The sequence below is a fragment of the Eschrichtius robustus genome, chromosome 2 (assembly GCF_028021215.1).
Source record: "Eschrichtius robustus isolate mEscRob2 chromosome 2, mEscRob2.pri, whole genome shotgun sequence".
NCBI lineage: Eukaryota > Metazoa > Chordata > Mammalia > Artiodactyla > Eschrichtiidae > Eschrichtius > Eschrichtius robustus.
This window is the reverse complement of record NC_090825.1, coordinates 109,867,617-109,882,589: the sequence shown is the minus strand read 5'-3', so window position 1 is coordinate 109,882,589 and position 14,973 is coordinate 109,867,617. Positions and strand designations below refer to the sequence as shown.

Below are 14,973 nucleotides of genomic sequence, written 5' to 3'. Positions count from 1 at the left end.
AGATCTTTTCCTGTAATTGATATCTAGTCTCATAGCATTGTGGTCAGAAAAGATACTTGATATGATTTCAATTTTCTTAAATTTACCAAGGCTTGATTTGTGACCCAAGATATGATCTATCCTGGAGAATGTTCCATGAGCACTTGAGAAAAATGTGTATTCTGTTGTTTTTGGGTGCAATGTCCTATAAATATCAATTAAGTCCGTCTTGTTTAATGTATCATTTAAAGCTTGTGTTTCCTTATTTATTTTCACTTTGGATGATCTGTCCATTGGTGAAAGTGGGGTGTTAAAGTCCCCTACTATGATTATGTTACTGTTGATTTCCCCTTTTATGGCTGTTAGTATTTGCCTTATGTATTGAGGTGCTCCTATGCTGGGTGCATAAATATTTACAATTGTTATACCTTCCTCTTGGATCGATCCCGTTATCATTATATAGTGTCCTTCTTTGTCTCTTGTAATAGTCTTTATTTTAAAGTCTATTTTGTCTGATATGAGAATTGCTACTCCAGCTTTCTTTTGATTTCCATTTGCATGGAATATCTTTTTCCATCCCCTCACTTTCAGTCTGTATGTGTCTCTAGGTCTGAAGTGGGTCTCTTGTAGACAGCATATATATGGGTCTTGTTTTTGTATCCATTCAGCCAGTCTGTGTCTTTTGGTGGGAGCATTTAATCCATTTACATTTAAGGTAATTATTGATATGTATGTTCCTATTCCCATTTTCTTAAATGTTTTGGGTTTGTTATTGTAGGTGTTTTCCTTCTCTTGTGTTTCTTGCCTAGAGAAGTTCCTTTAGCATTTGTTGTAAAGCTAGTTTGGTGGTGCTGAACTCTCTCAGCTTTTGCTTGTCTGTAAAGGTTTTAATTTCTCCATCAAATCTGAATGAGATCCTTGCTGGGTAGAGTAACCTTGTTTGTAGGTTTTTCTCCTTCATGACTTTAAGTATATCCTGCCACTCCCTTCTGGCTTGTAGAGTTTCTGCTGAAAGGTCAGCTGTTAACCTTATGGGGATTCCCTTGTGTGTTATTTGTTGTTTTTCCCTTGCTGCTTTTAATATGTTTTCTTTATATTTAATTTTTGATAGTTTGATTAATATGTGTCTTGGTGTGTTTCTCCTTGGGTTTATCCTGTATGGGACTCTCTGTGCTTCCAGGACTTGATTAACTATTTCCTTTCCCATATTAGGGAAGTTTTCAACTATAATCTCTTCAAATATTTTCTCAGTCCCTTTCTTTTTCTCTTCTTCTTCTGGGACCCCTATAATTCGAATGTTGGTGCGTTTAATGTTGTCCCAGAGGTCTCTGAGACTGTCCTCAGTTCTTTTCATTCTTTTTTCTTTATTCTGCTCTGCAGTAGTTATTTCCACTATTTTATCTTCCAGGTCACTTATCCGTTCTTCTGCCTCAGTTATTCTGCTATTGATCCCGTCTAGAGTATTTTTAATTTCATTTATTGTGTTTTTCATCGTTGCTTGGTTCCTCTTTAGTTCTTCTACGTCCTTGTTAAATGTTTCTTGCATTTTGTGTATTCTATTTCCAAGATTTTGGATCATCTTTACTGTCATTATTCTGAATTCTTTTTCAGGTAGACTGCCTATTTCCTCTTCATTTGTTAGGTCTGGTGTGTTTTGACCCTGCTCCTTCACCTGCTGTGTGTTTTTTTGTCTTCTCATTTTGCTTATCTTACTGTGTTTGGGGTCTCCTTTTCACAGGCTGCAGGTTCGTAGTTCCCGTTGTTTTTGGTATCTGTCCCCAGTGGCTAAGGTTGGTTCAGTGGGTTGTGTAGGCTTCCTGGTGGAGGGGACTAGTGCCTGTGTTCTGGTGGATGAGGTTGGATCTTGTCTTTCTGGTGGGCACGTCCACGTCTGGTGGTGTGTTTTGGGGTGTCTGTGGCCTTATTATGATTTTAGGCAGCCTCTCTGCTAATGGATGGGGCTGTGTTCCTGTCTTGCTAGTTGTTTGGCATAGCGTGTCCAGCACTGTAGCTTGCTGGTCGTTGAGTGAAGCTGGGTCTTGATGTTGAGATGGAGATCTCTGAGAGATTTTTGCCATTTGGTATTACGTGGAGCTGGGAGGTCTCTTGTGGACCAGTGTCCTGAAGTTGGCTCTCCCACCTCCAAGGCACAGCCCTGATGCCTGGCTGGAGCACCAAGAGCCTTTCATCCACACAGCTCAGAATATAAGGGAGAAAAAAATAGAAAGAAAGAAAGAAGATAAAATAAAATAAAATAAAGCTATTATAATAAAAAAGAAGAAAAAAAATTATTAGAATAAATGTATTCAGAAAAAATTTTTTTTTAATTTTTAAAAATAGATTTATTAATTTTTTATAATAAGTAAGAAAAAAATTTATTAAGAAAAAAAATTTTAATTTTTTAAAATAAAAATATGAGAAAACTTATTAAAAATTTTTTTTAATTTCTAAATATAGAAAATAAGGAAAAAATTATTAAGAAAACATTTATTAGGAAAAAAAAGTTTTTTTAAGTAAAAAAAAACAAAAACAAAAAAAAAACCGGACGGACCTAACCCTAGGACTAGTGGTGAAAGCAAAGCTATACAGACAAAATCTCACCCAGAAGCATACACATATACACTCACAAAAAAAGGAAAAGGGGAAAAATTAATATATCCTATTCCCAAAGTCCACCTCTTGAATTTGGGATGATTCGTTGTCTATTCAGGTATTCAACAGATGCAGGCACATCAAGTTGTTTGTGGAGCTTTAATCCGCTGCTTCTGAGGCTGCTGGGAGAGATTTCCCTTTCTTTTCTTTGTTCGTACAGCTCCCAGGGTTCAGCTTTGGATTTGGACCCACCTCTGCATGTAGGTCGCCTGAGGGCGTCCGTTCCCCGCCCAGACAGAACGGGATTAAAGGAGCAGCTGCTTCGGGGGCTCTGGCTCACTCAGGCCGGGGGGAGGGAGGGGTACGGATGTGGGACGAGTCTGCGGCGGCAGAGGCTGGCGTGACGTTGCAGCAGCCTGAGGCGCGCCGTGCGTTCTCCCGGGGAAGTTGTCCCTGGATCTCGGGAGCCTGGCAGTGGCGAGCTGCACCGGCTCCCGGGAGGGGCAGTGTGGATAGTGACCTGTGCTCGCACACAGGCTTCTTGGTGGCGGCAGCAGCAACCTTAGCATCTCCTGCCCGTCTCTGGGGTCCGCACTGATAACCATGGCTCGCGCCTGTCTCTGGGGTCCGCGCTGATAGCCGTGGCTCGCGCCCGTCTCTGGAGTTCGTTTAGGCGGCGCTCTGAATCCCCTCTCCTTGCGCGCCGCGAAACAAAGAGGCAAGAAAAAGTCTCTTGCCTCTTTGGCGGCTGCAGACTTTTTCTCGGGCTCCCTCCCGGCTAGCTGTGGTGCGCTAACCCCTTCAGGATGTGTTCACGCCGCCAGCCCCAGTCCTCTCCCTGCGATCCGACCAAAGCCCGAGCCTCGGCTCCCAGCCCCCGCCCGCCCCGGCTGGTGAGCAGACAAGCCTCTCGGGCTGGTGAGTGCTGCTCGGCGCCGAGCCTCTGTGCGGGAGTCTCTCCGTTTTTCCCTCTGCGCCCCTGTTGCTGTGGGATCCGTGCTGATAGCCGCGCCTCGCGCCCGTCTCTGGAGTTTGTTTAGGCGGTGCTCTGAATCCCCTCTCCTTGCGCGCCGCGAAACAAGGAGGCAAGAAAAAGTCTCTTGCCTCTTCGGCAGCTGCAGACTTTTTCCCGGACTCCCTCCCGGCTAGCACCGAAGCCTGAGCCTCAGCTCCCAGCCCCCGCCAGCCCCGGCGGCTGAGCAGACAAGCCTCTCGGGCTGGTGAGTACTACTCAGCACCGATCCTCCATGCGGGAATCTCTCCGCTTTGCCCTCCGCACCCCTGTGGCTGCGCTCTCCTCCGTGGCTCCGAAGCTTCCCCCCTCTGCCACCTGCAGTCTCTGCCCACGAAGGGGCTTCCTAGTGTGTGGAAACCTTTCCTCCTTCACAGCTCCCTCCCACTGGTGCAGGTCCCGTCCCTATTCTTTTGTCTCTGTTATTTCTTTTTTCTTTTGCCCTACCCAAGTACGTGGGGATTTTCTTGCCTTTTGGGAGGTCTGATGTCTTCTGCCAGCGTTCAGTGGGTGTTCTGTAGGAGCAGTTCCACGTGTAGATGTATTTCTACTGTATCTGTGGGAAGGAAGGTGATCTCCGCGTCTTACTCTTCCGCCATCTTGCCCCTACCCCCTCTAGGTATTTTTTGATTTCCTCTTTGATTTCTTCAGTGACCCATTGGTTGTTTAATAACATATTGCTTAGCCTCCACGTGTTTGTGTTTTTTACAGTTTTTTCTCTGTAATTGATTTCTAATCTCATAGTTTTGTGGTCAGAAAAGATGCTTGATATGATTTCAGTTTTCTTAAATTTACCGAGGCTTGATTTGTGGCCCAAGATGGGATCTATCCTGGAGAATGTTCCGTGTGCACTTGAGAAGAAAGTGTATTCTGCTGCTTTTGGATGGATTGTCCTGTAGATACCAATTAAGTCTATCTGGTCTAATATGTCATTTAAGGCCTGTGTTTTCTTACTAATTTTCTATCTGGATGATCTGTCCATTGGTGTAAGTGGGGTGTTAAAGTCCCCCACTATTGTGTTACTATCGATTTCCCCTTTTTATGGCTGTTAACATTTGCCTTATATATTGAGGTGCTTCTATGTTGAGTGCATATATATTTACAATTGTTATATCTTTTTGAATTGGTCCCTTGATTATTATGTAGTGTCCTTCTTTGTCTCTTGTAACAGTTTTTATTTTAAAGTCTAATTTATCTGATATGAGTATTGCTACTCCAGCTTTCTTTTGATTTCCATTTGCATGGAATGTCTTTTTCCATCCCCTCACTTTCAGTCTGTATGTGTCCCTAGGTCTGAAGTGGGTCTCTTGTAGACAGCATATATACGGGTCTTGTTTTTGTATCCATTCAGCCAGTTTATGTCTTTTGCTTGGAGCATTTAATCTATTTACATTTAAGGTAATTATGGATAAGTATATTCCTATTGCCATTTTCTTAATTGTTTGGGGTTTGTTTTTGTATGTCTTTTTTCTTCCCTTCCTCTTTTGTTCTCTTCTCTTGTGGTTTGATAACCATCTTTAGTGTTGTGTTTGGGTTGCTTTTTCTTTTTTGTGTGTGTATCTATTGTAGTCTTTGCTGTTCCCATGAGGTTTTTTTTTTTTTTTTTTAAATGAAGTGCCTGGATCTTTTTTTTTTTTTTAATTAATTTACTTATTTATTTATTTATTTTTGGCTGTTTTGGGTCTTCGTTTCTGTCGAGGGCTTTCTCTAGTTGCAGCGAGCAGGGGCCACTCTTCATCGCGGTGTGTGGGCCCCTCACTGTCGCGGCCTCTCGTGTTGCGGAGCACGGGCTCCAGATGCGCAGGCTCAGTAGTTGTGGCTCACGGGCCCAGTTGCTCCACGGCATGTGGGATCTTCCCAGATCAGGGCTCGAACCCATGTCCCCTGCATTGGCAGGCAGATTCTCAACCACTGCGCCACCAGGGAAGCCCCCCCATGAGGTTTTGATATAGCAGTCTATATATGTGTGAGGTTGTTTTAAGTTGCTGGTCTCTTTCCCGCTTAGAGAAGTTCCTTTAGCAATTGTTGTAAAGCTGGTTTGGTGGTACTGAATTCTCTTAGCTTTCGCTTGTCTGTAAAGCTTTTGATTTCTCCATTGAATCTGAATGAGAGCCTTCCTGGGTAGAGTATTCTTGGTTGTAGGTTTTTCCCTTTTATCACTTTAAATATATCATGCCACTCCCTTCTGACCTGCAGAGTTCCTGCTGAAAAATCAGCTATAACTTTAAGGGCAGTCCCTTGTATGTTATTTGTTGCTTTTCCCTTGTTGCTTTTAATATTTTTTCTTTGTCTTTAATTTTTTTCAGTTTGATTAATATGTGCCTCAGCACGTTCCTCCTTGGGTTCTTCCTGTATGGGATTCTCTATGCTTCCTGGACTTGACTGAGTGTTTTCTTTATCATGTTAGGGAAGCTATCATACCCTCAAATATTTTCTCAGGCCCTTTCTCTTTCTCTTCTCCTTTAGCACCCCTATAATGTGAATGTTGGTGCATTTATTACTGTCCCAGAGGTCTCTCAGACTGCCGTCATTTCTTTTCGTTCTTTTTTCTTTGTTCTGTGGCAGTGATTTCCACCACTCTGTCTTCCAGCTCACTTATTTGTTCTTCTGCCTCAGTTATTCTGCTATTAATTTGTTCTACTGTATTTTTCATTTCAGTTATTGTATTGTTCATCTCTGTTTTGTTTTGGTTTTTTGGCTGCACTGGGTCTTCATTGTTGCACATGGGTTTTCTCTAGTTGCAGTGAGTGGGGGCTACTCTTCGTTGAGGTGCATGGGCTTCTTATTGCGGTGGCTTCTCTTCTTGCAGAGCACAGGCTCTAGGCACATGGGCTTCAGTTGCAGCACACGGGCTCTGTAGTTGCGGCACGCGGGCCCTAGAGCGAGCAGGCTTCAGTAGTTGCGGTATGTGGGCTCAGTAGTTGTGGCGCACAGGCTGTAGAGTGTAGAGTGTGTGGACTTCAGTAGCTGTAGAGTGTGTGGACTTAAGTAGTTGTAGTGTGCAGGCTCAGTAGTTGTGGCTCGCAGGCTCTAGAGCGCAGGCTCAGTAGTTGTGGAGCATGGGCTTAGTTGCTCTGCAGCATGTGGGATCTTCCCAGACCAGGAATCGAACCCATGTCCCCTGCATTGACAGGTGGATTCTTAACCTCTGGACCACCAGGGAAGTCCCTTTTCTGTTTGCTTGTTCTTTAAATCTTCTAGCTCCTTGTTAAATATTTCTTGTATTCCCGATCTGTGCCTCCATCCTTTTCCTGAGATTTTGGATCATATTTACTATCATTACCCTGAATACTTTTTCAGGTAGATTGCCTACCTCCTTTTCATTGAGTTGTTTTTGTGGGTTTTTATCTTGTTCCTTCATTTGCAACATATTTCTCTGTCATTTTATTTTGTCTAACTTTCTGTGTTTGTGGTCTCCCTTCCACTGGCTGCAGGATTGTAGTTTCTCTTGCTTCTGGTGTCTGCCCCCTGGTGGATAAGGTTGGTCCAGGGGCCTGTAAAGGCTTCCTGGTGGGAGAGACTGGTGCCTATCCTCTGGTGGGTGGAGCTGGGTCTTGTCCCTCTGATAGGCAGTGCCATGTCAAGGGGTGTGTTTTGATGTGGCTCTTAGCTCAGTACAACTTTAGGCAGCCTGTCTTCTGATGGGTGGGTCTGTGTTCCTATCTTGGTAGTTGTTTCACCTGAGGCTTTCCAGCACTAGAGCCTGCAGGTTGTTGGGTACGGCAGGGTCTCACTGCCAAAATGCAAACCTCCAGGAGAGCACACTGTGATCAGTATTCCCTGAGGCTTCCACTACCGGCGTCCTTGCCCTCACAATGAGCTATGATCAACCTTTGCTTCCCCAGGAGACCCTCCAAGACCCCTAGATAGGTGTAGCCCAGGTTCCTTTGGAGGTACTGCTTTGTGCTGGGTCCCAGTGCATGTGAGACCTTGTATGTGCCTTCCAAGAGTGGAGTCTCTGTTTCCCCCAGCCCTGTGGAGCTCCTGCACTCAAGCCCTGCTGGCCTTCAAGGCTAAATGCCCTGCGGGTTCTTCCACCCAATGCCAGACCCTCAGACTGTTTTGGAGGGCTGTATTATGTGGGAACATCCCTGTGTAGACTGTGTGGGTTTAATATTTTTTGGTGTGACGGTTGTTTTTAGTACAGATGTCTGCCAGCTCTCTCCTTAGTGTATGCCTGCCATCATCCCCTTTATAGGAAGTATGACTGATGTTGTGCTGACCAGAGCCTGCACTGGAAATTGAGCAGGGCCTCCCCTTTGCTCTTTGGTTGTCACTGCCCTGTCAGAGGTGGGGTCTGCTCCCTAGTTATTGGAGTAGAGGCCCCAAGATCTGTTTCTTAGCTGTGTTTCTGATCTGCAGTGCTAGGTAGGTGGAATTAGAGCACTCCCACTGGGAGGGCAGCCACTGAGTATTCCTCCTCTGGAGCTGTTCACCTGTGTGTATGCTCTGTTGTGTCACCTTTCACCCATTGTGCAAGCTCTCAGACTACACTGTTGTTGGCACTGCTCTCGGCACCACCTTAACTGTGGGTATGTCGGCAATTGGCCTTGGCGTCTCTCAGGCATTGTTTTCACCAGGCCACCAGCGTAGATCCACTGACATCAGGTCCCAGGATTGCAGTAATCATGGATCTGGACCCGTTATGGGAGAAATGGGGGCAGCTCAGACTCTGGCCTGGCCCAACCCCCATGTGTATGTGCCCACAAAGTCTACAGCTGCTAAAGCCAGACCCGTCTTGGCTGCAGGAGCACTCATCCATTCAGATGTTCTGTAGGTGCTGAGTTTCCAAAGCTGGTTGTGGGGTTTTCAGTTCGCAGTTTGCGCAGCTGCAAGGAGAGATTTCAGCTCTTCTTTCTTAGTTGCATAGTCCCTGGGGCTCAGCTGTGGTTTCAGCTCCATCTCTGCATGTGGGCCACCCACAGGGGTCTGCTTCAGAGGCTGCCACGGAGCACACGAGCCCGCCCCAGCGAGGAGGGGGGTGCGGCAGTGACTGTGGTCATGGGAGCCCTGGTGGGGATGGGGCACATGGGGTAGTCAGCAGCTGCAGGCACAAAAGAGCTGGCCCCTGCAGGGGCCCTTCCTAGTGCCTGGCTGCAGGCACAAGAGATATGGCCCCGGTGGTGACGGGGCACATGGGGGAGTTGGCCAGTTCAAAAGAGCTGGCCCCGGCAGGGTCCCTTCCTAGTGCCTGGCTGCAGGCATGAGAAGAGAGCCAGCCCCAGCAGAGGCCCTTCCTAGTGCCCTGCCACAGGTGCGAGAGAGCCGGCCCCAGTGGCAATGGGGCGTGTGGGGAAACCAGCCAGTGCAAGAGAGCTGACCCTGGCAGGGGCCCTTCCTAGTGCTGAAGGAGGCAGGGGCCAGCGTGTGAGGAGAGAGGCTGCAATGGCAGCCCCGCCCCTTGTGCGTCACTCAACAGTGGCGATTTGCTTCTATGGCAGTCCGAGTTTCCTTCACAAGAATTCCTGGTTGAGGATTTCCTCACTCCCATCCCTTCAGGCTGTCTCCTTGCAGCCAACAGCAGTCCTCTCCCCGGGTTTGCTCTCCAAACCCCACGTTCCAGCACCCAACTCCTGTCCACACCAGCGGACACACGTCTTGGGCTGGGGCACACAGGGCTTTGGCATGGACCATCTGCATAGGTCTCAGTCTGTCCTGCCTGCCATAGACTGGTTGCTGTACTCTCCTCCGATAGCCCCTGAAGCTCCCCTTCTGTCCCAACTGATCTCCCTGCTGGTGAGAGGGCTTCCCCGAATGCAGGAACCTCTGCTGTCCTTCAGCAACCCCCCACCAGGGGCATATATCCCATCCCACTTCCTCTCCTCTTCCTTTTCCCTTCTTCTTAGTTTCATCCTACCTGGTTACATGGGGATCTTTCGTGTTTTTTTAGGTGTCCGAGGTCCTCTGCTAGTGTTCAGCAGTGCTCTGTGAGAATTGTTCCATTTGTAGATGTATACTTTTATTAAAAAAAATTATTTATTTATTTATTTTTGGTTGCATTGGGTCTTCATTGATGCACGTGGGTTTTCTGTAGTTGTGGTGAGTGGGGGCTACTCTTCATTGTGGTGCATGGGCTTCTCATTGCGGTGGCTTGTCTTTGTTGTGGAGCACGGGCTCTAGGCCTGCAGGCTTCAGTAGTTGTGGCACACGGGCTCAGTAGTTGTAGCTTGCAGGCTCTAGAGCACAGGCTCAGTAGTTGTGGCACATGGGCTTAGTTGCTCCGTGGCACGTGGGATCTTCCCAGACCAGGGCTCGAACCCATGTCCCCTGCCATTGACAGGCAGAGTCTTAACCACTGTGCCATCAGGGAAGTCCCTGTAAGTGTATTCTTGATGTATTTGTGGGGAGAGATGAACTCCACGTCCTCCTACTCCTCCGCCCTCTTGACTCCTCTATTAATTTCTAATTTAGTTCTTGTGACCAGAAAATATAGTGTATCTGTTTTCAGTCTTTTAATATTTCTTGAGATTTACTTAATGATCCTGCAATGGTTTGGAAATATTCAAAGGGAACTTAGAAAAAATGTATATTGTATAGCATTAGGAGTAATTTTCTGTATATGTCAATTAGGTTATGTTTGTAAATCATGTTCATATATTCTGTATCCTTACTGATCTTTTTGGTCTGCTTTTTCAGTAAGTTACTGACATGTTTGTGAAGCTCTCCCACTATGACTGTGGATTTCACTGTTTGTTATTGTATTTCAATTAATTTTTGCTTTATATATATTTGAGGTTATGGTACTAGGTACATACAAATTTAGAATCGTTAAATCTTCCACATGAACTAAACTTTTATCATTTTGATACATTTATTTTTATCTTCAGTAGTCAATTTTTATCTTAAAATTTACCTTATTTGATATTTGTATGGATCCTTCAGATTTCTAAGCTAGTGTTTGCATTGTGGATCATTTTACATTCTTTTACTTTAAACTCTTCTGTTATATCTCTTATTAACGGTATATAGTTGGATTTGTCTCTTATTAACAGTATATAGTCTTATATTTTGCATTTTGCATTTTGTCCACTTTCAATTAACTTAATTATTAATATATTTGGGTTTTAATCTACCATTTTCCTAAGTGCTTTCTTTTTTTCCCCATCTGTTCATGTTGCTTTTTTTTTTCTCCTTGCCATCTTTTAACTTTTGTTATTCCATCTTTTTATTCTACTAACTTGGAAGTTATAAACTTGTACTGGTCTTTAAGTGGTTATCCTAGAAAGTATGACATACATTTTTGATTTATCATCTTCTGATATTACTTGTTACTTTTACCTCTTCCTGGGTAATGCAAGGACCATAGGATGCTTTCAATTTATGTATTCCTCTCTCAATGTATATCCATTGTTATCTTACTTTTTAGCTTCTCTTTTGAGACTATTTTAGTTTTATAGAAGAGTTACAAAAATAGTACAGAGCATTCTGATTTATAGCTTTCTGTTATGATAACATCTTACATAACTATTAGATGGTTTTTAAAACAAAGACGTTGACCTCGATGCAATACTATTAACAAAAACAGAAGAACTTATTCAGATGTTTTTCACTTAATGTCCTTTTGCTGTTCCAGGATCCAGTACAGGGTACCACATGTCAGTTATTTGTCATATCTCTTTAGCTTCCTCCAGTCTGTGATATTTCCTCAGTCATTCCTTATCCTTCACAACCTTGACAATTTTGAATAATCCTAGTTAGTTATTTTGTCAAGTGCCCTTTATTTTGGGTCTGTCTCCTGTTTTCTCATGATGAGATTGAGGTTATGCATTATTGGGAAGAATCTTACAGAGAGAGGTGTTGTCTTCTTATTGCTCCATATTAGGGAGTACATGTTGTCAATATGTATTACTGGGGAGGTAAACCCTGATCATTTTGTTAAGATGGTGTCTGTTTCTCTTTGTAATTACTAAATATCTTTGTGGGAGATACTTTGAGACTATGCAGATATCTTATTCCTGTTTAAACTTTCACCTGCTAATTGAAGTGTCCCCTGGTAGATCTTCTCTACAAGAGTTATTACTGTGGTGTTCTAATGGTGGTTTTCTGTTTCCCTCATTTCTTCTTCATTTATTAATTGGAATTCTTATATAGGAACATTAGTTTCTTCTTTCTCATTTATTTTCTTATTCCATTATTTCTGTATATCACCGTGAACTCATAGCTATTTATTTCATTCTCTGTGCTCTACTCCAATATTTTTGTTATATATTTTGTTGCTCAAGTTCTTCAAACTTTGTCCATTTGAAACTTTTTCAGATTGTCTCCTATGCCCTTTCAACATACCCCCAATTTTTCAGTACTTTGTTTCTTTCTGGCACCAAAAGGTAATCCAGGCTCATCTTATCTTTTCCCTGCCTCACCTCTGGAATCAATCCATTCTCCTAGGAGCTATGGTTCTTTTAATTGGAGAATGGTATTTAGAAACCAAGATATGAGAACTAAGCATACTCTTTGCTACTGGGTTGTCACCACTCCTAAGCCTTTTCAGTTACTAGTGCTAGGAAATAAATGTATACTAACCCATGCATACACATGCATCTGTATTTATTTTTCTGTCTACATATCTTTATATAAAAAAAATGAGTCTGTATTAGTAACTCCAGTTGTAGTCTAGCACCACAGGGTTCACACTAGCTCTCTGCCTTGCCTAATTCTACCTTCTCTCTCCAACAGTAAGAAACCCGACTCTTACTACCTACAATATGTTTATTTGTTCAACTCTAGTATACAAATAAAATAGTTTCAGAGTTGTTAACCCAAACTACTTTGAGAAACAAATTTTAACAACCATACTACAGTATTTGTATACAGTTCTTTTTACCTTCAGCCTTACAGGATCCAGTCAAAACATTGTTTTCTAGAATTACTTGGGTCAGCTCCTTTCTTCCCAGTTTCTTTCAATACAGTTATATCATTCATTTGTAATACAGTTCGTAAGTAAACCATAAATGTAAGTGTCACTAATTTAGATTAATTTGTTTATAGTCTGAATTTCATTTTCCTTCCCATATCCTGGTTGTTGTTTTAAAATTTCGTACAGTAAAATTTATTTTTTGTAGTGTACAGTTCTTTGATATTTGATAAATGCGTAGGGTCATGTATCCACTACCTTTCCATAGAACAGTTCCATCACCCCAACAATGCCCTCATCACTCCCCTCCAGGGTCAACCATTCTTCCCGACCTCAGTCATTGTTGGCAACCACTGATTCTGTTTTCCATCCCTATACTTTTACCTTTTCCAGAGGTTTATGTAAATGGAGTCATACAGAATGTACTCTTTTGAGTCTGGCTTCTTTTGCTTAGCAAAATGCATTTGATATTCATCCATGTTGTATCAAGAGTTTTTTACTTTTAATTAATGAGTAGTATTCCATTGTATGGATGTACCACAATTTGTATATTACTAATAATTCACTGGTTGAAGGGAATATGGTTTGTTTCTGTCTTTTATGTGATTATGAATAAAGCCACTATAAATATTTGCACGCAGGTTTTGTGTGAACATATGTTTTCATCTCTTAGGTAAATACCAATGAGCAGGATTACTGGGTCATATTATCAGTGTTGTATATTTATTTTTTTAAAATCTGCCCAAATTCTTTTCCAAAATGATTTTGCATTCCCGCAAGCAGCATAAAAGAATTCTAGTCATTCCACATCCTTAGAATTCTAGTTGTTCCACTTAGTATTATCATTTTATTTAAGCCATTATAGGTATGTAGTGGTCTCAATTTCCATTTTCTTAGTATTTAATAATACTGGATATTTTTCATGTGCTTGTTTGCCTTCTGTATATTTTCTTTAATGAAATGTCTATTCAGCTATTTTGCCCATTTAAAAATTAGGTTGTTTATTTTATTATCAAGTTTATAGATTTCTTTATGTATTTTGGTTACAAGTTTTTATCATGTATGTGTTTTATGAGTGTTTTTACCCAATATGTACCTTGTCCAATATATCGTTTTATTATGGATCATGATTTTTGTGTTAGATTATCTAAGAAGTTTTTGCCTGATCAAAGGTCACAAAAAGTTTCCCGTATATTTCTCTCTAGAAATTTTATAATTTTAGATTTTACATTTATGTCTATAGTTTTGGCTCGCGGGCTTAGTTGCTCTGCGGCATGTGGGATCTTCCCAGACCAGGGCTCGAACTCATGTCCCCTGCATTAGCAGGTGGATTCTTAACCCCTGTGCCACCAGGGAAGCCCTCCATTAATCTTTGTGTTTATACTTACACTTATAACTCAATGTCATGATTACTGGAGCTTTTAGTAAGTCTTTGGAATCAGGAAATGTGAGTACTCCAATGTTGTTCTGTTTTGTCAAAATTGTCATAGCTAGCTTAACTGTTTTGTTTTGTTTTCCATATAAAACATAGAACCAGCTTATTGATTTCTAGAAACAAAATTGTGATGAGATTTTGTGTGTGTATGTGGTAAAATATACATGACATTTACCATTTTAACTATTTAAAAAGTGTACAATTCACTGACATTCAGTACATTCATAATGTTGTGCAACCACCACCATTATCAATTTCCAGAACATTTTTATCAATGCAAAAGGAAATCCTGTACACACGAAGTAGTCACTCCTCATTTCCCCTTCCTCCCAGCCCCTGGCAACTACTACTGTGCTTTCTGTCTCTATGGATTTGCCTATTCTGGTAAGTTTACATAAAGGGAATCATACAGTGTGTACCTTTTGTATCTCACTTCTTTCACTTAGCATAATGTTTTCAAAATTCATCCATGTTGCAGCATGTATCAGTACTTCATTCCTTTTTTTGGCTGAATAATAGATCATTGTATGATACAGTGGGTTGAATAGTGGCTCCAAAAACGTTATGCCATGTCTTAACTCCCAGAACCTGTGAATGTTACCTTATTTGGAAAAAAAGGATCTTTGCAGATACAATTAAACTGAGAGTCTCAAGACGAGAACATCCTGGATTATTCAGTGAGTCCTAAATCCAATGACAGCTGTCCTTATAAGAGACAGAAGAGGATAAGACACAGAAAAGCACAGGACCATGTAAAGACAGAGGCAGAGATTGGAGTGATGAAGCCAACGAAGCCAAGGGATCCCTAGAGCCAGCAAAAGCTGGAAGAGGCAAGGAAGAATTCTTCCCTATAGCCTTTGGAGGGAGTGTAGTCCCCTGACACCTTAATTTTAAACATCACGCTTCCAGGATTGTGAGGGAATAAATTTCTGTTGTTTTAAGCTACCCAGTTTATGATAATTTGTTATGCCAGTACTAGAAAATGAATACATATGGATATACATGTATTACATTTTATTTATTTATATATTTATTACATTTTATTACATCCATTTATCCATTCATGAGTTTTAAAAAAATTTTATTGGAGCATAGTTGATTTAC

At 42.2% G+C, this 14,973-nt stretch overlaps 1 protein-coding gene across 1 annotated transcript in view; it reads left to right on the top strand.

Annotated features, from left to right (window-relative positions):
- Positions 1–8,360, top strand: part of LOC137758917 (prolyl 4-hydroxylase subunit alpha-2-like) — a 102,591-nt gene extending 94,231 nt beyond the window's left edge. The window contains 1 exon segment of the mRNA XM_068534870.1: positions 8,064–8,360. Within this exon segment, the coding sequence (XP_068390971.1) occupies positions 8,064–8,360 (297 nt within the window).
- The last annotated feature ends 6,613 nt before the right edge of the window (positions 8,361–14,973 follow it).